Source organism: Erpetoichthys calabaricus, chromosome 7 (assembly GCF_900747795.2).
Source record: "Erpetoichthys calabaricus chromosome 7, fErpCal1.3, whole genome shotgun sequence".
Classification (NCBI taxonomy): domain Eukaryota; kingdom Metazoa; phylum Chordata; class Cladistia; order Polypteriformes; family Polypteridae; genus Erpetoichthys; species Erpetoichthys calabaricus.
In genome coordinates, this window is record NC_041400.2 from 98,771,407 (window position 1) to 98,798,341 (window position 26,935).

The window sequence follows — 26,935 nt, forward strand, 5'->3', positions numbered from 1 at the left end:
CTTTTTTATTCTGTTAAATGCACATTGTGATTTGCCTGGATCATACAGTATATGACCCAAGTATTTATATTATTTCAAAAGGGAAACAAATGTTATTGCTAATACAGTGCATTATTTTGCTGTCATACACTTTGAGATGTGCCTAGATCAAATATGGCAAGATGTTTATTTTTTTATTTCAAAAGTAGAAATAAAGTATTGCTTCTACCTCAGATATATAGCTCTTTTGTTTTTTTATGCACTTTAGATGTGCATGTGTCAGATGTGACCCAATTTAAAAGGAAAACAATGAATAAACATTGCTTGTTTTTCAATACATTCATTTATGTTGGTTTAAAATTTGTTATTACCTGCTGCTGAAAATGTCTGGCCCAGCTAAATTTCTTGATTTGAAAATCTGGCTGAACTGAATTTGTAATTGAATAGCCCTGGAACAATGCAATCCCACAAATGCTATCTGCTGGATATAATCCAATCCAACAACGTTAATGTCAGACAGAAAATTTACTGGGTTTTTATTTATGACAATTATAAGAAATTAATTTCTCCCTTACCCACTGTATTTGGGTTCAATGAAGTTATAGATATTTCTGCTCCAATAAGACCAAAAAGAAGTGGTTGGAAAATATTCCAGGCAACTCCAACAATATCTTCTACAACACCCTTTAAGATAATAACATTTGTGAGAGAAAAATACATTATTCTTTTATCCAAAAGTTAAATGTAATATTAAACTAAAAATTTTAAATCTTCTCTAGACAGTACCCTTTAACATAAGAACAAATACTGTTGGGAATCACAAAATACAAACTCATCTAAAATTCTGTAGAATTTCAGTTCATTGTCAACAAGCAAAGACTTCAGAAGTTGTATGGAATTAAAAGAGGAGGTTTCAGGTTTAAAATATGTGATCAGTCCCCTACCACAATGAAAATCTAAAATAGCTTTCAAGCACATGTGATGGAAATTGGGAGTATCAGTGAACCCCAAACCCCTAAACACGATCAAACCAAGTCCCGGGTCCAAATAATGGAAGGTTTATTAAACAATTCCTTCACAAAGTCACACAAGCACAAACACAAAAGTTTTCTCTCTCCACAATACCTCTCCTTTTACCACCACACTACACTCCTCCAGTTGAGTGTTGCTCCAAGTCCTCCCAGCTCTGACTTGCCTGGATAAGGAAGTGTGGTCCCTTTTATTACGGACCCGGGAGTACTTCTGGGTGCCAGGGTGATTGCCTGATGGAAGTACTTCTGGGTCACATGGAAGTCCCACAAATTGGGGAGGGCATCTCCCTACAGCGCCCCCTTGCAGCACCCATGGTCCCCAGCAGGGCTGTATTGCTGGATTACAGTGTACAGTAACTGTAGTGTTACTGGGCAGCACTGTTGGGGTCCACAGGTGAGGCTGCTAGGGGGGCAGCCTCATCTGTTAAGGTAAAGGTTCCACCTGGCCTGGAGGCACTTCCTTGTTGCTATGTAGTGACAATGAAAGTACTCCAGGGTCTGGTAAAAAAGGAAGCTGATGGAGAAAGCTCGCCTGGAAAAAGAAAAGGAATATTTGTGCTTATGCAAACCTTAAGAAGCCACCTTTGTTAAAGTTTTTGGTTACAAACAATTCCTTATTGGAACCCAGGACTTGAATCTGTACAATTTTGTTTGGGGCTGGGGCACTGTTTCATCCCTATTGGTCACAGCATATACTGCATGTTTAAATTCCTGGTAGGAAACTTTACATTCTTTCTAAGATATGTTCCAGTTATGCCCCTGCTGCTGCCAGGTTCTACTTTGATGTCTCCTAAATTTGCATTTAACAACTTAGAAATAAATTGGATGGATGGATACTTCAGACTCAGAATGGTTAGGAATAAATTGCTTTGATTGCTGTCCCTAACAACATATGTAATTTGCTTTGTTATGCCTCTGCAGTTACATATATGTTACCAGTATGTTATTTCAAATGGAAAGGTGTTGCTGATGTAAAGGATTTTCTAAAAGATTCTAACAAGAAAACATCAAAGCAGTAATACTGACATTAGATCAATACCTTATTGTACCTATGGATCAGTAAAAGAAAATTATTTCTATTCTCCTTTTCAAAGAACCAATTTTGTAAATGTTCTGCAAAATGACTTTGAAAGTGAACAGAAGGTTAGATGTTACCAGGGAATGATTAAGTGGAAACTAACAAAGGTACACTAGAACAGTAAAACAATACAGTATCTGCCTGTGCAGTACCCTCTCATGAAAGTATAGGTGGATGTGTGATCAATCAACAATGATTGCAGACAAGGGTCCTGGTCTGTCGTCTCAGATGTCCAAAATTGGGCTATCTAATAAGAATAAATGTAACACTAGATACTGTATAGTGGATCAGCACATGCACAAGATTCAGCTTGCTAAAGGCATTTCCACTTATCAGACACCCAAAGAAGCTTTTCCAGTACAAACACAACTAGCTGCTCACAGAATTCAGCTTTGTTAATTAAAAAAATAAGAATTGTACAATTTATTTTTGATTTCAACCTTTCAAATTTGAAAGTTGTCTGTTAACATATTGTTAATTTCACCTCATGAAGGATGCAACCAGGGAGTTGGAGACTGGAATTGTAATGTTTTTATATTAGACCTAGGGGATATCAAGTTAAAATTTTTGACGTTGGCACCCACACAGCATCCAAAAATAGGAAAAGGATACTGTTGAAAGTTGTCGGAAGATCATGGTGTACAATTAAAAAGGCCACCATAGTACGGTTGCCAACATGTGAAGGGATCGATTACAGGAAGGTACTTGGTGTTTAGCTTCTGTTTACTGAGTATTACCCCTTTTTATAAAAAAGTAACTTGGAGAAAAAGAAAAGACATACAGTGGTTTAGTTGAAATTGCTCGGTACTTCGACAGTAGATAGGATTCAAGATCTATGCAAGCTCAAACCTTCAAGCACTCTGGTCTTGATTTTAAAGTTTCTACATGTACTTCAGAACAGGTAATCCAACTGAAGCTAAGCATGTTCAGGCCTGGTTTGTACTTGGATAGGAGATCAACAAAGAAAAGCTTGGGTTGCTACTGGAAGAGGTGTTGGTGAGGCCAGCAGGTGCAGTTACTATTTGGTCTGAATGTGGATCCCAATGCCCTGGTACAGTGACATGGACACTGTGCTGAAAAATGGTGCTGTCCTTCAGATGAAGCATAAAATTGAGGTCCTGACTCTCTGTGGTCATAAAAGATCCTTGGGCATCCTTCATAAAGGGTAGGGTGCATCCCAATGTCCTAGCTAAATTGCCCACCATGGCCTAACCAATCTTGCCACATAATCTCCTGTCTCCAATTGGCTAACCATCTCTCACCCCTTAAACATGCAATAGCCAGTGTGTGGTGGGCGTACTGGCACAAAATGGCTGCCATTGCATCATCCAGGTGGATCCTGCTTATTAGTGGTGGTTGAAGTAGCTCCCCATTCTCTACATAAAGTTCTTTGTAAAGAATTATTATTACAATGAAAACATTATAGATCAGGAGGTCACACAGTACTTTATCTTATGCAGATGGAATGAGACACCCCCTTTCCTACTCAAACGAGTATAAAGAAAAGGCTTTAACATGAAGTAACTGATATTAAAAATTTTAACAATTGAGAACAAAACTGATAAATGCTTCCTAATTTATTACATAAAAATAGTTTCTTGACTTTGATTTTTTCTAATTTTAAGTTAAAATGATACAGAATATTTCTGTTGTGTTATGATAGATAGGTTGGGATTCTTTCCAGTGACCAAGATAAGATTGTATGCTAGCAATGAGCACTCTAACCCTACATGACCTCTTTGTTTAAGAACTTCTCTCTTTATGGTTTGCAAGAGACCCCCCAGTGCTAAATGTATGGAATGGAAGTGTATGTATCTGCACAGGAAGGGGTTCAGAGGAACGTGAGATCATTAAAGGCCTTTAGAGAATGTTTTACAGCCTTGACTGCAACACCTATGATTTGTCTTGCTCATTCTGAACCCAGTTACCGTATACATATTTCTTTGCTTTAAGTCTTGGGTAAGTTCTCTTACATAGTAGCTCTAAATGCCTTAAAAAGGTGGCATGCAGAAAATTACTGCATTGTAAGAAGAATGACGATCGAACAAAGTGTTCAGCTACACTAAGAATTATTAAATGCTTAATACAGTATGTGAAAAAGAACATATGATAAAATGCATGTTCTGGAATAATTGTTAACAGTGATTTTCCATAAATACACTTAAAACAACAATGCTACCATGAAATATTTTACTGATCCAGCATTATACCAATTTGAAAGATGTTACTGAAAATATCACATTAAAATCAAAAAGTCATCTATATGGCTAAAGAAGATAATGTTCTCAAAGTGCACAGATATCTCATCACTAGTATATCTAAATTCAATGCAGTAAAGGAAAAGCAGGAAACAGTGATTATTATTAAAAAAACTAGTGGTTATGATCAACTTTATTTAGAATACAAGGCTTTAAGAAACTGGGTTCAACAAGATGTGAGGTTGATCTTGATTTCCTTAACAAACCTTTGAGTCTGCCCATCCAACTCCAGCAAGAAAAGACATCACAAGTGTGCAGAGGCCTCCTGATCCAGGGAAACCAGCCCGACCGCTGCCAAAAACTGCAAACACAGCCAGCCCCAGAAGTAATGTGCTCCTCTTTACAACAAGGCTTTTCTAGAGAAAATAAGAGTTTCATTTATCACCTTGTGTGTTATATTTGAAGATACTCAACCCACCAAGGTGCAAATCTAAGCACAATCAGATGCATCTGATGCCTCTCTATTTATTAGGCTTGATAGTCCAATAAAAGAACATCTCAAATAAAGAAAGAACAAACACTAATGTTTTTATTTGGGATAACCATTGTCACCATTATTATAATCATTCTCAAAGTCGCCAAGTCCAATTCGGAGTATTGGGAGGTCAGGTTCTATGGCAGGAGCACTGGGTGCAAGGCAGGTAACAATTCTGGACACTGCACCAGTTCACCACAAGACCCATTCATGCACATTTCCACACAAGGGCCAATTTAGAATCACTAGTTAACCTAATTTCAGTCTTTGGGGATTGGTTACAAAAACCTATATGGACAAGGAACAAACATCTCATGCTACATAATGCTTTATAAACCATCACTACATTTTTAATAGCATTCAAGGTTCTAGGTAAATCAAACAAATGTTTGTGTGCGATTTTGGTGCGTTTCTGTCTATAAATTATATTTGATTAAAAGTTTCAGTAAGTGTTTTGGCAACTTTTTTTAATTGACAATTTTTGACTTTATTCCTTTAGTGGCTTATGTTTCATCTCCTGGTCCTTAAAACTTGACTGCACAGTTTACTAGCACTGGTAATATACCATCAAAGAAACCTGCCATGGATTAATAAGACTCCATTTCTGACATAGGATCAGTTCATTATTATCTAAGAAACAAAGGCATGATGCCTAGTGATGCAAACATATGATTGCTACCATTCTACAAGTCATGAAGGAACATGCCTAGTCTGTCCTGAGTTAAACCACTACTGACTCCCTCTGGAATCTTCAGTTAGCCAAAAACTCTTTGTGAGATTACTGCATTTGCATGACTCTCCATTTCCATTAAATACCAGGAACCACATTTTCCTGACATAACACAATAAAATAAAGAATGCAAACACCACCCATCTACGTCCAAACACAACACAAGGTGTGCAGCTTGGAGAAGCACCAGACAGAAAAAAACAAAGCTATGAGAAGAAATGGAGAGAAAGGTAAAGAAGCTACATTTGCACTGGTAACACAGAGCACTGCTTTTTTAGACCTAACAATATACTGATTATATCAAAATCATATTCATCCACTTCAATAGTTATTTTTGTTTTCTGCGTCATTTGTATTTTATTTACAAATAAGCATCAAAAAATGTTAATTTATACAATATACTGCCATTCAGGCATTAACCTATTTATGTTTGGCAGATGTACTTTGGCGAGAATTCTCCTCCATTGTTAGGTTGGAAGGATATACCAATAGCGTGTTGTTAGCTTACATGAAAAACAATGGAAGACTGGTATGATACTCATGCAAATATGGAGCAATCACAGAGTATATCAACACATTTATACAATGTTACCTTATTCCCAGATTATTTGTAAATTATCATCATTATCAAGACACAAAATGCATAAAAAACTGGTAACAATCACTGTCTACAGAACTATTTCCTCTATTTCTTGAGCCTTTATGTGTGCATTATTTTCTATCCTCTTTAATAAAATCCCTGTGTGCGTCCATGTGTCTGTGTGTGTGTGTCTTCTGGTGAAGCGGATGCACGGGGCACGGTGCGAAGCTTCAAAGGTCGCCTGACGCGTCACACAAGACAGAGGGCGGGACCTATAAAATATCGCGCGGCCGATCCAATTGGATTTCGGTAAATGAGGTAAGACCTAAAACATAACGCACGAAAAATCCAATCGGGTACCGAGGCGCAGAGACCAGCTTCCCCAAAGAGGTGGGATTAGTGTTTGTTGTTGTGAAAGTGTTCACTCTGAGGATGTCAGATTTGCGATTAACAAACTTGGCCCGGTAAAGTGTTTTCCTAAATATACACATTTTCATGATATTACAATAGGATGACTTTTAAAAGTAGATTTATTTTCGCGTACATAAAATCCATTGCTGGGGAGACACCATACATACAATAATCAGCTGCACGCCAGCACAGATTAAAATACTTGCTGGAGAGACGTATTACTGTGAGAGAAAATTAAAGGCACACAATACAGTGACGCATATTACAGCCACATACAAGCCAGTATTACTGTAACAGAAAATAGACGGTCCTTTGCCATTTAATATAGACTGTTACTACTAATGTTTATGCACTACTATTCTAGCGCCCATTATTGTAACGGGCTTAATGTCTAGTAATATAATAAATTCTTCTTTTAGCAATGGTCCATATTTATGTCAGTTTTACGCAAAGACAGTGTCAAGTGACTGCATGAACAAGTTTAACAAGGGTACCTGTAAAACTCCACTTTAACATATTATGTAAGCACACATAGTAAAAAGAGTTTGGAATAGTGGTTCAGTTTTACTGTCATCTTGTTCTGCTGTACTGCAGTATGTGGTTAGAATATTATTACTATATTTACTATATTCTTATTATGGAACACTTATTTATAATTGTCATTACACTATTTAGTAATTCGTGTTACTCTCAAGCCCTTTTTGGATATGACTATTTTTACTCTAGAAGGTGTGGTAAAGTAAGAAATTACTGGAGGACCTCTGTCATTTATAAACTCTGTTTGGACAGTATTTGCTACTACAGTGGTGTGAAAAACTATTTGCCCCCTTCCTGATTTCTTATTCTTTTGCATGTTTGTCACACAAAATGTTTCTGATCATCAAACACATTTAACCATTAGTCAAATATAACACAAGTAAACACAAAATGCAGTTTTTAAATGATGGTGTTTATTATTTAGGGAGAAAAAAAATCCAAACCTACATGGCCCTGTGTGAAAAAGTAATCGCCCCCTTGTTAAAAAATAACCTAACTGTGGTGTATCACACCTGAGTTCAATTTCCGTAGCCACCCCCAGGCCTGATTACTGCCACACCTGTTTCAATCAAGAAATCACTTAAATAGGAGCTGCCTGACACAGAGAAGTAGACCAAAAGCACCTCAAAAGCTAGACATCATGCCAAGATCCAAAGAAATTCAGGAACAAATGAAAACAGAAGTAATTGAGATCTATCAGTCTGGTAAAGGTTATAAAGCCATTTCTAAAGCTTTGGGACTCCAGCGAACCACAGTGAGAGCCATTATCCACAAATGGCAAAAACATGGAACAGTGGTGAACCTTCCCAGGAGTGGCCGGCCGACCAAAATTACCCCAAGAGCGCAGAGACGACTCATCCGAGAGGTCACAAAAGACCCCAGGACAACGTCTAAAGAACTGCAGGCCTCACTTGCCTCAATTAAGGTCAGTGTTCACGACTCCACCATAAGAAAGACACTGGGCATAAACGGCCTGCATGGCAGATTTCCAAGACGCAAACCACTGTTAAGCAAAAAGAACATTAGGGCTCGTCTCAATTTTGCTAAGAAACATCTCAATGATTGCCAAGACTTTTGGGAAAATACCTTGTGGACTGATGAGTCAAAAGTTGAACTTTTTGGAATGCAAATGTCCCGTTACATCTGGCGTAAAAGGAACACAGCATTTCAGAAAAAGAACATCATTCTAACAGTAAAATATGGTGGTGGTAGTGTGATGGTCTGGGGTTGTTTTGCTGCTTCAGGACCTGGAAAGCTTGCTGTGATAGATGGAACCATGAATTCTACTGTCTACCAAAAAATCCTGAAGGAGAATGTCCGGCCATCTGTTCGTCAACTCAAGCTGAAGCGATCTTGGGTGCTGCAACAGGACAATGACCCAAAACACACCAGCAAATCCACCTCTGAATGGCTGAAGAAAAACAAAATGAAGACTTTGGAGTGGCCTAGTCAAAGTCCTGACCTGAATCCAATTGAGATGCTATGGCATGACCTTAAAAAGGCGGTTCATGCTAGAAAACCCTCAAATAAAGCTGAATTACAACAATTTTGCAAAGATGAGTGGGCCAAAATTCCTCCAGAGCGCTGTAAAAGACTCATTGCAAGTTATCGCAAACGCTTGATTGCAGTTATTGCTGCTAAGGGTGGCCCAACCAGGTATTAGGTTCAGGGGGCAATTACTTTTTCACACAGGGCCATGTAGGTTTGGATTTTTTTTTCTCCCTAAATAATAAAAACCACCATTTACAAACTGCATTTTGTGTTTACTTGTGTTATATTTGACTAATGGTTAAATGTGTTTGATGATCAGAAACATTTTGTGTGACAAACATGCAAAAGAATAAGAAATCAGGAAGGGGGCAAATAGTTTTTCACACCACTGTATACCAGGAGGTGGTGTAAAATCAGTGATTTACCAGCAGTTCTTCACTCTGTACAGGCATTTCCCCTTTCCCTATAGTTAAATGTATGTGTACCATCAGGTTGGACCACAATAGCAACATTTATTTTTAAGGACAATATATCTGTTTGTACCTCTCTGAGGGACAGCCTGGCACCCACCCAATTTTCCAAATTGTAAACATCAGCGTGCTTGCAGACTTCTAAGGGGATATAACACTACCATCCACCTATTATTGAGCATGCAGAATAAGGAGTACACTGACAGCTCTTTTTTCCCCACTTCAAACACTGGGTAATGCAATTATTACAGGAGGAAGTCTAACTTTAGTCCCATTTGAAAAGCTCAACTGACAGAATTTTACTGACATGTTGAGTCACATGAGACTAGTTTAATCTGTTTTTTATTTTATTTTTTTTAAACAGACTTTTTACAGAAGGTAAAAATTCCTACATTTTTTACTGAGATGTGAACGCGCAGTGCATGAAAGTTACATGAGTGATTTCGACGAGACTAAAATTACTAAGGTACTATGGTAAAAATGACTTTACACCACCTCCTGGTATAAAACTAATCCTGCCTGGAAAGGGCTTAAAATACACGATATTGGCACTGAATGGACCTATACCACTGTGACTGGAAGCAAATGTGTCCCATTGCACTGTAAGGTATAATGACAATATATTGAATTGAAACTGAAATAATTTTAGCTTTAATGCTGACAAAGGGAAATATAACTTTGGTGAAATAAGCATGACAGTGCTGTGTATTTCAGGTAGTTCAACATCTGAAATGAAATGCTTGCTTGGTATACTGTATTGCTTAGTCATTTTATTTGACTAAACAATGTAATTTTTGACTTCTTGCAACCAGAAAGACCTGGCCATCTAAAGCATTCTGACACAAAGAGATAATGTAATGAAAATGCATTACACAGAGATACAGTATATATCATTTTAGTTACATTAGGTAGGGCACGTACATATGTACAGTTTTGTGTAGTTTGTCCATTTGTAATTCTGCAATTTGAGAGTTTATTTAATAAAAGATTCAATTTTGTATATTTTTGGTTCAGTCGTAGTTTCTATAGGTTGTGGATGGTGGCAATTAGTGTTCAGTGGCATGAGGCAAAAAAAAGTACTATATATGGTTTTGTACTAAATTAGAAGTGATTTATGCAGTATAATTTTATTGAACTTTAAAGTCTATTAAACCACTAGTGAACAAAATTGATTTTTATTCTATTAATATTTATTTTTTGAGCTTACTTAATTTAATTATTGGGTTGCTTGGGGCCAGAGAATATCCTGGCAGTACTGGACATCCACATGCCCACACCTAGACAAGTAAACTCATGAAGGCACATATGTATACTCCAGTGTCTGAGCTGAGATTGTAACCCAGTTCTTTGGAACTATGAGGCACTAATAACTTCAGCACCATGTTTCTCCCTAATACATATTATACAACAACATCTGTGTATTTAGCCTGTCTCTATGAAAAGCTGGAAATTAACAATAAAAATCTAACATATACAGGTAAAGCAAAGTAAATCTAAGAGGATGATTTCAATTTTTCTTCAGCTGCTCACCTGGTCTTTACTTGGAAAGAATCGCAAAAAGAAACCCATTGCTACTCCTGCAATAATACCACCAACCACCTCCATGCTTCCTCTAAAGATATTGTACAAAGATGAACCTATAGAAAGGATAAGAAATATATATGTAGAAATACTGATTATCAAATAAAGTATTCTTTTTCTAATCTAACTACTAAAACCAGTCCATAAATATACCTCATCTTGTATGGTTTAAGAGAAAAATGAATCACTAAGACTGACACTTTGGCAATTATTGGTGCTTATTTTATTTTAAAACTTGTTTCTATACTCAGTTTTAGTCCTCTTTTCATATGATTGTTTTTGACACTTGTCTCAGTTCCTTCTTTAAAAAGCCCTGCATTTATTTTTTCCAATTAACATTTTTTCTATTTCTCACTTCAACCAAGACTGATGTTATACGCAGGGAATGAATTGTGAAATTAATACGAAATACCAATGCATTAGACAGATCATTAAGGTCTTTAAATATGTTCCAAACTATGGTTTTTCCCCTGTGTCAGCTGTCCATTGTCTTAGAATTCTTAGGATTGGTTTGCAGGAGTTTTGCTGCCTAAAAGACAGTAAAATGATAAACAATCCATAGCACTAAGAAAGCATGGCAGTCCCATCACAGTTTCTAGTACCAATATTCTCTACCATATGTTAGGGAAACACCATACAAACTGGTATTACCTTTCCTTGATCAGATTAATAAAACAACTTTATCAGTTATTTTTAGGCTAGTAAATTCAGAGGTCTTGCAAGGAAGCCTGGTCTTCTGCAATATTTCCGCCTCTGAAGCTGGATATACATTATCTAGTATTGTGCTAATATGAATTGCTTATAAATGATTTGAAATCACTATTATTTTTTCAGCACTTCCTGACCCACTAGTACAAAAAAAACCTCCCACATATGACATACTGTTTGATTCGTCTAGACAGACAGACAGACAGACAGACAGACAGACAGACAGACAGACAGACAGACAGACAGATAGATAGATAGATAGATAGATAGATAGATAGATAGATAGATAGATAGATAGATAGATAGATAGATAGATACTTTATTAATCCCAATGGGAAATTCACATTCTGCAGCAGCAGCATACTGATACAATAAATAATATTAAATTAAAGAATGATAATAATGCAGGTGAAAAACAGACAATAACTATGTATAATGTTAAATGTTAAGTTATGCATGACATTGAGTTTTTTAGGGATGCCCTCATTTTTGGCCATCTAGACTTGAAACATCCTCATTTGTAGGCCATTTTTGGACCCTATTATGCACATGAAATTACACTCTTATGATAAAGAGTAAGTCAATAGGCGTCTTCAGCAAAAATGACGAGAAGAACTCGAATTTATGCGTGTCACAACCACTGACCCCAGGGGTTCACCCCTTGATAGGAAACGATGAGTCAAAATTATTCCTTTTCACAAAACTTTAAATGGCCATTTGTTATATAGACATTTTGAGTTTCATTTTATGCTATTTTGAGGTTGCTGATCACCAATATAATTTTTTTGATATGCGAGTCTTTAACGGTGGTCCCAACCCTCAAAGAATCATTCTGAGAGGATTAAAAATCTCAAACATAAGCATGTGGTGTATTGTTTTAGGCTATTTCTAGATCAGTAATTATGAATATTTTTGATCCTTTACTAGGGATCTAGCTCTCTATGGACCTCTATCAGAGCGTGTAAAATTATAAATTTAGATTACAATTGAAAATATTTAGACATTAAAGTTTTAAATTGGAGCACACATTTTAAAATTTCAAATATTTGACAAAACTGTTCTTTATTATGCAGATCTGCGTCATGAAGTTATTATGGCAGCTTACACTAATTCAGACTTTTTTTATATGCTAAAATGTTGGAGTTAACTAATAAAATGCTATTAAACAGACAACAGATAATGAGAAAAGAAAAAATAAATGCCTCACATTTAGAGGCATACCTGTCCATACCTTTTATACATTGCTTTTGATTCTATATCATGTTTTGAAAACAAAATAAGACAAATCTATTTCTTTCCACATACTGTATAAATAAAGGCAGAATCCAACCAACAAAATAACACTATGTAGTCTAAGAAGAGTGAAAACTTGGCTGGCCCAATTATTACCTGTGGAAAAGGCAATTCCCAAGCAAGTGTTGAAGCCAGTGATGGCCAGAATGTCATCAAAACTGCCAGCTGCCATTAATAGTGTTGGGACACCTTGTTCAACACCATATCCATCCTTCTGGAGAATTAGCATGGAGGGAACTACAACAGCGGGTGACACAGCACCTAAAACAAACCTGGAAAAATGCAATATAATAAATGCAACATTTTGTTTTCAGATTTATAAGTCTTAATATAGTCAACAATTTTATATTATTACAAGGCTTTTACTTATTATGTCAATGCCAAAATAAAGAGAAAACTTTAAGAAATATTTTGATGCTATTCACATCACTAAATACACACAGTCTAAACTTAACAAAACAAAAGAACAAAAAACAGCCACCGAACAGAATTTTTCTACAAACTGTAAAACAAACAATGAGATTGGGAAACACTATAAATACATCCAATAAGAAAATGTCTTCAGTTGAGTGTCAGGTAATTGCATTTGTTGTGCCAATAACAGTAGTAGGAAGTACGGTCAGACTTAAACAGCATGTAAACCTGAGGCTAAATGTTTAGAGATGAGCAAGTCTGGAGGTGTGCCATTACCTCTAAATTGTATTTTAATATTTTTATTCTAACTTCTTACTCTAGAAAAAAAATGGTTAGATTTTTAATGTATTTGACATAATATATTTTAAGTAGTAAAACAATATTATAGTAAATTTTTACTTGTCAGTGTTATAAACTAGAGAGTTCCTAAGCATGAAAGGCCCAATAACTACTCACAATACCAACTAGAAGGGAAATAACTGCTCTGTACTCTGTACTAAAATAAGCTCCGAGGAGCATGAGAGAGACAGAAGGCAATGCCTTCAAAATAAACAATCCCAACAGCCATAGAAGTCCCAATACAAAACCAAAAGGTAGTCAAAAAAACATAGCACATGGACTCAAAACAATCTAGAAATTCACAACAACACAACACTAGAGAAACTTTCCATACCATGAGGACATTCACAATGAACTGCAAGGGACTGTAAAAGTTGCTTAGACATTACAAAACTAAAGATTAAACAATGTTAACAGAAACAATGAACAAAATCAACATAAAAGAAACCTTAGAACCCTAGCCAGGGATGGAACCCTGGTAGAAATGTCTCAGACAGAGTGCATTTGTCATACTTAGAAGGTCAATGACCACAGCTAATATCAATAGATATCTGAGAAGAAGGAAGGAAAACCTTGAGTAAATTGTTTTGTGTTTGGATACACAGTGAAGTATAAAAATAACTTCGCCAACCCCAAATCCCCCTCCCTACCACGCGTGTATGTGGATTTCACTTTCACCAAACAACAAAACTTAATTCTTGCGGATAGGCCTCTTCATTGAGAAGAAACACTACTTTTCCCTGATGGCAACACACATTAGACGATCTACAAGTCTCTGACAACCAATATCAACATAGTTTCAATAGAATGCAACATTAAAACTATACTGATCCATTTTCCTCCCAAACAACAATGTGTAACTAGGATAGAGTAGCCACTTTATTAGGTGCGCTGGCCTACTTCATTAAATTTAAGTAAGCATTACGGTGCTGCGGTCTATTAAGCATAAGTAAAAACTGCACTGTCATTTTGTATCAATATACAGATTATTCTAAGTTCTCTAAGGAATGCTATTAAAAACACTATAAGATATTATTCTGAGCAAGTAATTACAATGGCCGTTTGGCTGCTTAATTTAAGGAATGGTATTTAGCCACTTCTATTTTAAGTAAAAGCACTTCAGAATCCTGTTTCTTGACCTTAGCCTGTCCCTATGGGTGATGGATTTGTAGCAATCAGAAGCTGCATTATTTCACTGCATATTTGGTTAAACTATGCTTTCTCTTAAATGGTGTATTTCCTATTCTTTCTATTGTTGGAGTTATCTTTGATTATAAAAGTGTCAGAAAGAAGTATAAGAATTCAGAATCATTGTTTTTATCTTTGATATTTGGATTTATCATCTTCTGATCTGGCGGCACGGTGGCGCAGTGGGTAGCGCTGCTGCCTCGCAGTTGGGACACCTGGGGACCTGGGTTCGATTCCCGGGTCCTCCCTGCGTGGAGTTTGCATGTTCTCCCCGTGTCTGCGTGGGTTTCCTCCGGGCGCTCCGGTTTCCTCCCACATTCCAAAGACATGCAGGTTAGGTGGATTGGCGATTCTAAATTGGCCCTAGTGTGTGCTTGGTGTGTGGGTGTGTTTGTGTGTGTGTCCTGCGGTGGGTTGGCACCCTGCCCAGGATTGGTTCCTGCCTTGTGCCCTGTGTTGGCTGGGATTGGCTCCAGCAGACCCCCGTGACCCTGTGTTCGGATTCAGCGGGTTGGAAAATGGATGGATGGATGGATCTTCTGATCTGTGGTCTTCCTACTTTTTTATGCCGTAAATCTTTAGTCTCCAAGGAAAAAACTGGACACGCTTCAGGTATGTGTGCACTTTCAACTTGATTGCATAAACATGAGTATTATGGCATTTACAGAAACTTGGCTAGCTGAAAACAATGCTAGTAATTATTTGATGGATTTGGAGATAACGTCTCAGCAAAGAAAGTTTTCACAAATTTTGATTACAATTGTCTATACAGTATTGACCAAAGGAGCGGTCAGTATCTCCAGGGTGAAACATCTGAATTGCTGTCACCTGACTCCAGAGATTTTATTTTGGGCAATTTTAACCAGTGTTCACTAAACAAAACACTTTTTGATTTATATCAATATGTCACTGCTCTAATTGTCACAGCAGAGTGCTTATTATCAGGCTCTTGTTTCTGTTTTTTTAATTCTCATTGACATCTAAAAATGATGTAGACCTTATTTTAGGGGTTTTAAAAGTCAAGGAATCTTGTGGTTACATCTGTTTTGCTGCTGGATATATTTTCAGCAATGTTCAAAATAAGTAGCCTTTTCCCCACAACATAATTTTGTTTTTCTTAAGGGCACTGCCATTTAAGGAATATTAGTGAATGGTTGCTATGCCAATAATAGGCAAGGTGACCCAGAAGTGTATGGTGTGTAACATATCTATATCAAAAGTCATGGTGTACACTTACTGGTTGCTCTTGAATGGACTTAACCGAAACCTCAAAACTTGAATTCCTTTGTTGTTTTCTGACTACATTCCTGTTGATGTCCTGTGCAGTCAGCACAAATGCTTCATCTGTGCTACAGAAGCATCAAAGGAGCTTACAGCCAAACTTCTGCAGGGTTCATCAGATCATAACTGCACTTACCTCATTCCTGCATATAAAACAGTCTTCAAAACAGAAAAGCTGGTCATTAAACAAATCGAAGTCTGGGTTTAGAGGCTGTTTTGAATGCACTAAGTGGACCACGTTTAAAAAAATCCTTTGCTGTTATTAAAAAACTCAGACACCAGAAGCACTTACATACAATATTTGGAGGATTACAGTCCAAATTAAATCAGTCAAAATACATCAACACGATGTTGGTTGTTATTCAAAGTATAAACAATACTTTTGTGGAACTGGCAGGTGGTAAAAGTGCTTATCAATTGGCTCAAAAATTCATTAATTCTTTTTAAGGCCAAAGAAACAGGATTTTGCTTCAGATATTATTCAGCAAAAGACCTGAAATGGGACAGGAGCTGGGAGTCATCTAGCGTTTATTTAAAATGGTGTCAAAAAATAATATTTCAAACAAACCAATAATCAAAAAAAGCTTTACAGCAGAAACAGTAAGTGAGTGCCTGCTTCAGTCCTGCACATAGCAACTATGTTCAATATTAAACTTCATGTTTTAGATGGGTTGAATGGGTACACAAACTCTGGAAATTGACAAATGTGCAGTTCTGGCGATTGGGATGACATCTAAAAGCCTTAAATTACTTCAGACTGTTGGCCTAGCTCTCATGAACTTAGTTTTGATATGAACTTAGTTTTGTCAAGTTTGACTTGCTTGTATGGAATCTTACTTGATTTTAATAAATTCAATAAATTGTGAAAAGAAAAAAAAATGTTACTTGACATTGATGTCCTAACTTCTCATATAACAAAATCCTTTGAGGAGATTATTAAGCGATAGCTGCAAAACAAAACCTAGGATATAAAGACCCTTTCCGATTTTCATATAGAGCAAAGAGAAGGGTGGCAGATTCAATAGTGACCCTTTGAAATTGCTGTATGAACACCTCGAACACTCAAAAACCCATGAAAATTATTGTTTGACACAATCAAGACATTACTGCACTGACAAGTTAAATTAAGATTCAAATAAAGAGTATTTTTTTATTATACAAAGTATTGTATAGTTTCTTCTTTCAATCTGCATGTCCCCAGTCCAAGTCACAATTCCTTTTTCTTTTATCCTCCTCCCCCACTCTCCTCCAGACAAGCCTTGTCCACCCTTCCCGACTACAAGGTGGTCATGTAGAGCAGCTGCTTTTAACGCAAACCCACAAGTACTTCCAGTGCAACAGGATTGCCACCTGGAAGCAATTCTGGGCCAGGTGGAACCTATCCATGACAGGGGAGCTTGCTTCCAGGAGCTCCCCCAAGCGGCAGCCAAAGGCCCTAACACAGTCGACCACCAAAACTACAACTCCCATGCAATCCTGCAGGTGTCCAGACAGGAGCAACACCAGAGGAATGCTGCCATCTACTGTACTAGTGGAACAACTCTTCTTGGCTGGTGATTTCCTCCAGTCCATTCACTATTTTTTCTTCCCAAGTTGGGAAGGGTATACGATCCATTGCAGTTGGGATACGCATCCATCTGCGCTGTCCTTCCATAGTAGCCACCTGACCAGATAAGGGACCATCGTCCATCTCAGTTGGAAGGTTAGTCCATGCATTAGAGCTATTACATTGCTTAACAATGTCCTCAATGTACTGTCCTGCTACAAACAAATTTCTCTCTGGGATAATAAATCTACCTTAACTAACATAACATAAGCTAGACCTAGTTCTTGTTTTCTTCCATATACAGTGCATCCGGAAAATATTCACAGCGCATCACTTTTTCCACATTTGGTTATGTTACAGCCTTATTCCAAAATTGATTAAATTCATTTTTTTCCTCCAAATTCTACACACAACACCCCATAATGACAACGTGAAAAAAGTTTACTTGAGATTTTTGCAAATTTATTAAAAATAAAAAAATTGAGAAAGCACATGCACATAAGTATTCACAGCCTTTGCCATGAAGCTCGAAATTGAGCTCAGGTGCATCCTGTTTCCCCTGATTAGCCTTGAGATGTTTCTGCAGCTTAATTGGAGTCCACCTGTGGTAAATTCAGTTGGTTGGACATGATTTGGAAAGGCACACACCTGTCTATATAAGGTCCCACAGTTGACAGTTCATGTCAGAGCACAAACCAAGCATGAAGTCAAAGGAATTGTCTGTAGACCTCTGAGACAGGATTGTCTCCAGGCACAAATCTGGGGAAGGTTACAGAAAAAATTCTGCTACTTTGAAGGTCCCAATGAGCACAGTGGCCTCCATCATCCGTAAGTGGAAGAAGTTCGAAACCACCAGAACTCTTCCTAGAGCTGGCCGGCCATCTAAACTGAGCGATCGGGGGAGAAGGGCCTTAGTCAGGAGGTGACCAAGAACCCGATGGTCACTCTGTCAGAGCTCCAGAGGTCCTCTGTGGAGAGAGGAGAACCTTCCAGAAGGACAACCATCTCTGCAGCAATCCACCAATCAGGCCTGTATGGTAGAGTGGCCAGACGGAAGCCACTCCTTAGTAAAAGGCACATGGCAGCCCGCCTGGAGTTTGCCAAAAGGCACCTGAAGGACTCTCAGACCATGAGAAAGAAAATTCTCTGGTCTGATGAGACAAAGATTGAGCTCTTTGGTGTGAATGCCAGGCGTCAAGTTTGGAGGAACCTGGCACCATCCCTACAGTGAAGCATGGTGGTGGCAGCATCATGCTGTGGGGATGTTTTTCAGCGGCAGGAACTGGGAGACTAGTCAGGATAAAGGGAAAGATGACTGCAGCAATGTACAGAGACATCCTGGATGAAAACCTGCTCCAGAGCGCTCTTGACCTCAGACTGGGGCGACGGTTCATCTTTCAGCAGGACAACGACCCTAAGCACACAGCCAAGATATCAAAGGAGTGGCTTCAGGACAACTCTGTGAAGGTCCTTGAGTGGCCCAGCCAGAGCCCAGACTTGAATCCGATTGAACATCTCTGGAGAGATCTTAAAATGGCTGTGCACCGACGCTTCCCATCCAACCTGATGGAGCCTGAGAGGTGCTGCAAAGAGGAATGGGAGAAACTGGCCAAGGATAGGTGTGCCAAGCTTGTGGCATCATATTCAAAAAGACTTGAGGCTGTAATTGCTGCCAAATGTGCATCGACAAAGTATTGAGCAAAGGCTGTGAATACTTATGTACATGTGGTTTCTCAGTTTTTTTATTTTTAATAAATTTGCAAAAACCTCAAGTAATCTTTTTCACATTGTCATTATGGGGTGTTGTGTGCAGAATTCTGAGGAAAAAAATGAATTTAATCCATTTTGGAATAAGGCTGTAACATAACAAAATGTGGAAAAAGTGATGCGCTGTGAATACTTTCCGGATGCACTGTACTAGTTCTGTTTCCATTAGTATTGTTCTCTTCCATCTCCTGGTCCTGTTCATATGATTTCTAACTGTCTTTTCTTGCCAGACATTACACATAGAACAGACAACATGCAGGAGTCATGCGAATAAGGGAGCCTGTGGGCAGACCTAACAGTTATGGTATTAGGCAAATATTATGTAGGACTCCTAAGATGATGTTTAATTTATCAATTTATTCTTTCAGAACACAGTGATGCTCTGACAGAGGGCTAGTGGCTTAATTATGTTTCTTTACTTTTTTGCTCAATGTCTATATAACATATAACATGTAAAGCAATAGTGTCTGCCTTGGCACAAAGGCATACCTGAGTTCAAAGCAAAGTCATGTATGCTGAGGCTACTACAAGGATATATTGGGCATTAAAGTCTGGCTTCAAACTAAATTCAATCAGATAATCAAATTTAGGGTCACAGGCTTAAGCCTCTTGTGCCCTAAGCCATCATTAGACAGGAATAACTCTGGATGTAGGTCCAATTCACAAAGGGACAGATTATAACTGAGGGACAGATTATAACTGCTATTTAACTAGACATGCATGTCTTTGTGCTGTGGGAAGAAAACCAAGGTATCTAGAAAAACACATGCAGACAGCAACCAGATGTGGGATTTGATGCAGCAACACTGCATATGTAATCCAGTTAATTAAGGTAACGAAACCAAAAGGCCAAAGCAAAAAATGATATTAAAACAATTTATCACGCATTTGAAATCAAGATTTCCTGTTGTGAAAAATGGTCTTGGCCACAGTGTCAATGATATTCCAGTCAAGATGGGTATTAGTTACTAATTATAAAACTAACTATGACTGGACAATACAACACATTTCATTCTTAATACTAATCAAAAGGAAAGCATTCAAAGTAAGTCTCACAGAACACAACTGCAATGATGTCAGAAAAATCGGGAGTGGTCTCCCCTAGACTTTCCTCGTATACTCAGATATGGGGATGGATATTAGAGGAGTAAAACACAAGACAATGATTTTTATATTATGCACATTAAAGAACCATCAACAACAACTCAATTCAAATTAATAATATATTGAACAATTATTATAAAAGTAAAGTTGAATAAATCGGCTGCAAGAAAAAAAGGTAAAGTACCACTTCCGGTTAACGGAAATAGCCCAAAGGTTGAAAGAAGTCTACGTTTTGTACCTAATACTTGTATGCAAAATTTGGTTGGCCTAAGTGAAAGCGTACTCAACACAGACAAAATTCCAAAAATGGTATTTTTGGACTCAGGGAGGTCTAAAACATCAAGATTCAACAAAATCTCGAAATATAATTTTTGGAAGGTTCCAATACTTTCTCTATACTCCATATACAAGAAAGTCAGGGAGGTCTAAAACATCGAGATTCGTCAAAATCTCGATATGGAATCTATGGACGATTACAATACTTCCCTATACTATAAAAGGAAAGAGGCTACTTTGCCAGTGTACATGTAGACTTTCAAAAGACAGATAAGTGCTAATTTCTACCTTGAATTTTTTTAGACCTTGCTCTGATGATGTCTTTTGTTAAACATTGGGTGTGTCTTTATCAAAGATATAGTATACATACAAAATACCATTTCAAATTGTTTATTTTTGTATTACACATAAAAGGATACAAAGCCAAAGGCAGACATTGGCTAATCTTTTAGAACAGCAATTTATAATTGTGAATGGCACAGAGTTGTATTCAATAATATTATTTTTCTATTCTGTGCTTAGCAAATGCCAAAAGTAATATATATAAAGGATATGCAGGAAAAATAATCTACCCTAAAGTATTTTCAAAAACATATACTCCAACATAATAAAATATACTCTTACCCTAGGATAAATCCCCAAATCCATGGAATCTGCAAAAGAAAGTGACTCAAAACAGCCACAGAACATGCCTCTGTTAAACACGGGCCAATTGCAAGCCTTACACACACGGCCTTCAGTTTTCGAAGAGCCTATGGAATGAAAATTGTAAATAAATGATTAGGACCAATTAGGTGATATTAGAAGCATGTGCATGTATAAACTGTAAAATATGTAGTATAATTAAAAAATGGACAGTAAGTAACATTTTTTATTCAAAGGCTGCAGATGCCCTAAGTCCCAAAGTACAAAATATAATAACCAAGAGCAGGGAAGTAACATGCTCATGCAGTAGAATTGTCTGGTGACTACAAGAAGCTGAAGGTGATCCCTGATCAGGGAAGTCTAATGTAATTATAAATCACTGCTCAATGTCAGGAAAATAAAGTTAGAGTACAAGAAAAAGTGACCTCACTGACATGGAAAACCAACAGTCAAAAAATAAAGAAAAAGTTAGTAAAAGAAAAGGGGAGATTAGACAGTAACAGGGTGTGAAAAATGGAAGACATCTTTAATCTGTAATCAATTGTAATGTACAATGCCATGTTTGTGAATGTGAAGAAAAAAAAAAGTGTTTAAAATGTTATAGGCTACACTTGAATATTATTTAAACCTTTTAAAATCCTCAGAAATTTTTCTCTTTATTTCAAATTATGTTTTTTTTTTTTAAAAAAAGCTGTATTATTTTTCTTCACTCTTCTTTTATGGTATTACATATGTTCTTTTAAAATTCTTATATAACTTTTCTATTTTAGAATTTTTTTTTTTGCATATTAAGGAGTGAAGTCAACAATGTTTCAGTTAATAAATACATTAAAAACATGATGAATACATAAAAGGTATAACTATTATCTATTAACTATCCTCACAGGTGGTGCAGTGGCAGTGCTGCTGCTTTGCAGTAAGGAGATTGTGGGTTCACTTCCCGGGTCCTCCCTGTGTGGAGAGCGCTTTGAGTAGTGAGATAAATGCTATATAAATGTAAAGAATTATTATTATTAATATAAATAACCTTCTGAAACATTAACCAATTGAGGATTGTGGTGGACCAAAGCCGGAACTGGGTGACAGATCATATTAGATCAATATTAATATTACTGACTAATAGAAAAAAAAATTCTGCATAAATATTGAGGATTCCTATGATTTTTCAAAGCACATTCTTAAATTGTGGGTTCATCTTTCAATCATTGGCTTTTGAGATTTAATAAATTTCAATTCCAGAGATGTGAAATGCATATGATAACAATAGATCAAAGTATCTGATAATTCCTTTATGTTCTCTGAAAATTTTGATCATACTCTAAGTCTGTGCTTCTTCCACTTTTTCTACATGGAGATATAAAATCTGTAGCTTTCTTATCAAACTCTATTTGCAAACAATTTTTAGGCATTTAACAGCTACTACACTTATTTGATTTTATCACATTAATACCTAATGAAAACTGAGCTTGAAACCTAAAACTTTCTTATCCCAATGCACATTTCTGAAAATCTACTTTATAATACACTTTGGCATGTTTAAAAGATGACAGTCTTTATAGAAAGAACATTCACAATATAAATAATTTGACTGAAACACAAACAGCATAATGACATTCCTGAAGCTCCTAGGTTTATACAGAAATTGCCACTGTACCTTTGCATCAAGTCCAAGTCCAGCTCTTGTCAGAATAACTGCAAGAGCAATGCTCCTTAGAGAGGAAGACCACTTCTGACTTATATTAACAGCTGTATTGACAACTGGAACATTATGAAGAACAAATCCTGCTAGCAGCATTCCTGAATCAAATACATAAAAACATAGTATACAAGAAAGCTACACAGCTATATTTAAATAATTGCACTATGCATTCAGTATTTATTATTAGTTTAAAGAACAACATAATAGCTCCATTGCCTTGAAATAACTACGTTATTTAATGAGAAGAGTTATTATTCTCTAATTAGAAACCATGTTTATTGAATTCAATTAACTAAAGCAATAAATTGCCTGCATACATTAAAAATAGATCACTTGTAGATAGGTATGTATTAAGATGTGTTATGAAATCCCTCACCTACTGAATACTTAAGGATGATAACATTAGAGAAAACTAGCTCAAAAAAAGAGCACCTGGATATCTGGAGTCACAGAAAGAGTTGAAAAGTGACATAATTGTGAAGGGGCTCCACTGATTAGAGTCAATTACCTGAGAAGAGAGGCTGTACAGAAAAAACAATTGCTAAAGACAGATACCCCAGTAGGTACAGTTAGGGGTCATACAGTTTAATAGGAAAACTTATATATGCAAAACTGAACTACGAAACTGGCCAAGTGATACATTCTGGAGTCTTAAAGAAATCTTCACAATTGACACCATGACTGCTTAAAAGATCTCAAAGGGGAACAGCATGAGGGCTTCTATTATTGTACCTATGAGCTTTAATTGGCAGGTAAGTCAGTAAACAAACTGAAGAAAAAAAAAACTTATCTTTTGTTTAAAAAGTTGTTATAGCTACCAAGGAATACTGTATATGATAACAGTTAAGCAGGAAAAACATTGTTGAAGGGTCATAGCTTAATCATAAACTAAATAGCTGAGCAGCATTTTATGTTGTTTCTGTAAAAATAACTATGAATGTTATGATCTTAAGATGTTTTGGTGTCACAGTCTGTCATTTTACGGTATCCAAATAGTCTCCTAATCCTCAATGACATTACAGCGCTGGAAAATCTTTCCAAATTCCAGGCTAATTCAATATAGGTAATGTTTAAACAAATAAGATTTAGTTTAATCAAATGTAAACATTTGAAATACTTCAAATTATAGACATCATAGCACACAAAGTTTGCTCCCATTTATTCATTAAGTGTAACCTTACAAGAAACTGGCAAAATGAAAATGGTTCAAAATTATCAGGCCTTATAACTTTTTAATGGCAATTTGTTCTTTTCAGGTAATTATTACATAAATCTGACATAGACTTGTCTCAACTGAACCCAAAATTGTAGAATAAATAATAACATTTAAGTTGCTGAAACAGGAGAGTTATTTTTGTCTTACAACAATGCAATAGATTTTTTGTTAAAATATGCTGTATTTACATACACAGAATTTACATACAGTACATACATACATACATACACACAGACACAGACATAGGATAGACATTTTAGATTATCAAGTATCTCACACAATATCACAACAGTAATTCAAAATAATACCTGCCTTCTAAGCTTTGTCCTTGCTGAACAATATGGTGCCTAGTAGGAAAACATTATTTATTGGCCGCTCTGATATAAGCCCCAAGGCTTTTTCTCTCTTCCTCTTAAGTGCAATGAGCTACCAAAGGAGGAGTTGGCTTCTATCCTTTTTAAGGATTGCATTGGAGTTTTTATCTTTCTACTTTAAAGGATTCTATATGTTGATACCTCCTAGTTTGTCTAACTATTAATGCACCCTTGAAACATCAAAAAAAAAAAAAGAGCCAAGGTCCACTTACTGTATTTCCCAACTTTCATACATTTCAAAAAGTTAATTATACTATATATAAATCTATGAGCCCTAAATGCAGTAAAACAATAAAGTACTGTTCTGAACATCATAGTTGAGTAAAACATGCGCAGTTTGTTCCTTTCTTAGATTAATATGAAGATCCAACAAGCAACTCTAAAACATGGGAAGTTCAATTAATCGCATGCACTGACCTCAAACTAAGACTATATGGTTAAATCATAAAAAACCTACTGTATCTCTACGGGGCCAGGAATGCCTATTACTGCTGTAATGATTCCCAATATATCAAGCAATATACTGAAAACATTTCTTTCCCTGATCTTGGAAGAATGGTAACTACGCCACTGTGCTCTTTTACTTTTAGAATTTCAGTATTTCTAGGTTTTTGTCTTGTTTTTACCTTTAAGTATGGAATCAATCATACATAAATTTTTGCTCAACTCCTAATGTCAAACTGTTAAATATTAGATTATAAAATAAAATTTAAACAAACCATTAAGCACATACTATGTAAAGTGTTACCGTAAATTGTTCTATGCATTTACGGTCTTTACAGTTTCTTTATAAAGAAATATTTTCCAGTATTTAAAAAAAAAAGAAAAAAAAAGTACCAGTTTCCATTGGTTCTCCACTTGCTCGTGTGAAAGAGATTATTTGAAACTAACAGCTAACATTCAAGTTCCTTTGGAATTTAAAACCCAGTTTCTCTCTTTTTTATTTCCATTGGCTTAAACACATTAAATCCTTATTCATAGTTTATTTCTTTCGACTTCTCTAAAGACTTGCTCTAGAATAGTAAAGAGTTTCTTGAAATATGCAGAAAAAAAATGTGCACAAAGTATGTTCCACTGGACCTAATTAAGTGGGACCACTCTTAGCTTGCAATTGACAAAGCATGTGAGTTGACCAAGAATCCTATTGGCATTTTAATGATTTATATAAAACATCTTGTTGTGACAGTCTTGAATCATTGGATCTCTTAAGTCTTTTTCATTGGGCATACCATGTTGCTCCAACTACTTGAATGTATAATTTTGATTAATATTTTCATGGTGTAAATGTACAAATTGACATTAAATTTCACTTGTAACATACACCCACCCTGTGATGGACTGATGCCCTGTCCAGGGATCGTACCTCCCTTGTGCCTGGTGCTTGCTGGGCTGGGCTCCAGCTTCCCCGCAACGCTGCTCCAGATAAGCAGGTTTGAAAGATGCCTACATTTTATAGAATCTATAAGGACTTTGCAGATAACAGTGTATTTTTATATACTGTTTATTGTATTCCTAAAAATGACTTATGAACACTTTGAAATAATTATTTTTTTGTCTAGAACCTGCTGACTTATGAGGAAAACCCTACATGTGATACACCATTCAACTCCCCTTGATGTTTAGTTATGTAAGACGTTGAGCTTTTTGGATTCCCTCCCCACCCTATTTTTTGTCCCTCTAGACCTGAAAAAAAAACCCTAATTTTCAGGCTGTTGTGGACCATATTTTTGTGCAGCAAAATACACCCTAATGATAGAGGGTAAACCAGTTAGTCTCTTCAGCAGAAATGATCAGAAGGGCAAGGACTTGAAGTTGTGCATGCCACAGCAACCGTCTCCAGGGGTTCACCTGCTAATGGAATATGAGGGGTCAATGTTACTCTTATTCACAAAACTTCTTAAAAAAAAAAAAAAAAAAAGCAGATCACATGGTGATCACGAATATAAGAATATTTTTGATATCTGATTCTTTACTGATTCTCGACTATTTGAAGGTCAATGATTATGAATATGATGATTGTTATGATTTTTGATCCTTTACTAAGGATCTAGCCCTATATGGACCTCTATTAGAGTTAAAAAATCACAAATTCTTGTTTATTATATACTTCTTCCTCATGAAGTAAATCATTACATTTCTTATGAACACCCAAATCAGGCCAGTTTACGCTAACTCAGTATTTTTACATTTGTATTAAATGATCTAAAAAGATGTGTGAGCCCTGTGATTCGTCACTTCTTCATCTAATTCAGAAAAGGATACTTAAATCATAAACTCTTTGCTTCATTTTTTAAGTTTACTTTATCTGAGCACTTTAGTTCAAATCACTCTTATAACTTGACAAGGCACTCATGAAATGCTGTGTCAAAAGCTTTTTCAACACATTAAGTCAAACACTTTTCATACACTCAACTACTTAAAATGTTTTAACTTCTTCTCCATGAAACTACATGCTGTTTTACTA

General features: G+C 36.4%; 1 protein-coding gene across 2 annotated transcripts in view; it reads right to left on the reverse strand.

Moving 5' to 3' along the window:
* Positions 1-26,935, reverse strand: part of LOC114654585 (sodium/hydrogen exchanger 9B2-like) — a 68,403-nt gene that overhangs the window by 17,905 nt on the left and 23,563 nt on the right. For both annotated transcript variants that reach the window (XM_051929643.1, XM_051929642.1), the window contains 6 exons: positions 22,837-22,979; positions 21,162-21,289; positions 12,719-12,894; positions 10,571-10,677; positions 4,553-4,702; positions 555-663 (listed from right to left, as the gene is read on the reverse strand). In XM_051929643.1, the coding sequence (XP_051785603.1) occupies positions 555-663; positions 4,553-4,702; positions 10,571-10,677; positions 12,719-12,894; positions 21,162-21,289; positions 22,837-22,979 (813 nt within the window). The remainder of the gene's footprint in view (positions 1-554; positions 664-4,552; positions 4,703-10,570; positions 10,678-12,718; positions 12,895-21,161; positions 21,290-22,836; positions 22,980-26,935) is intronic.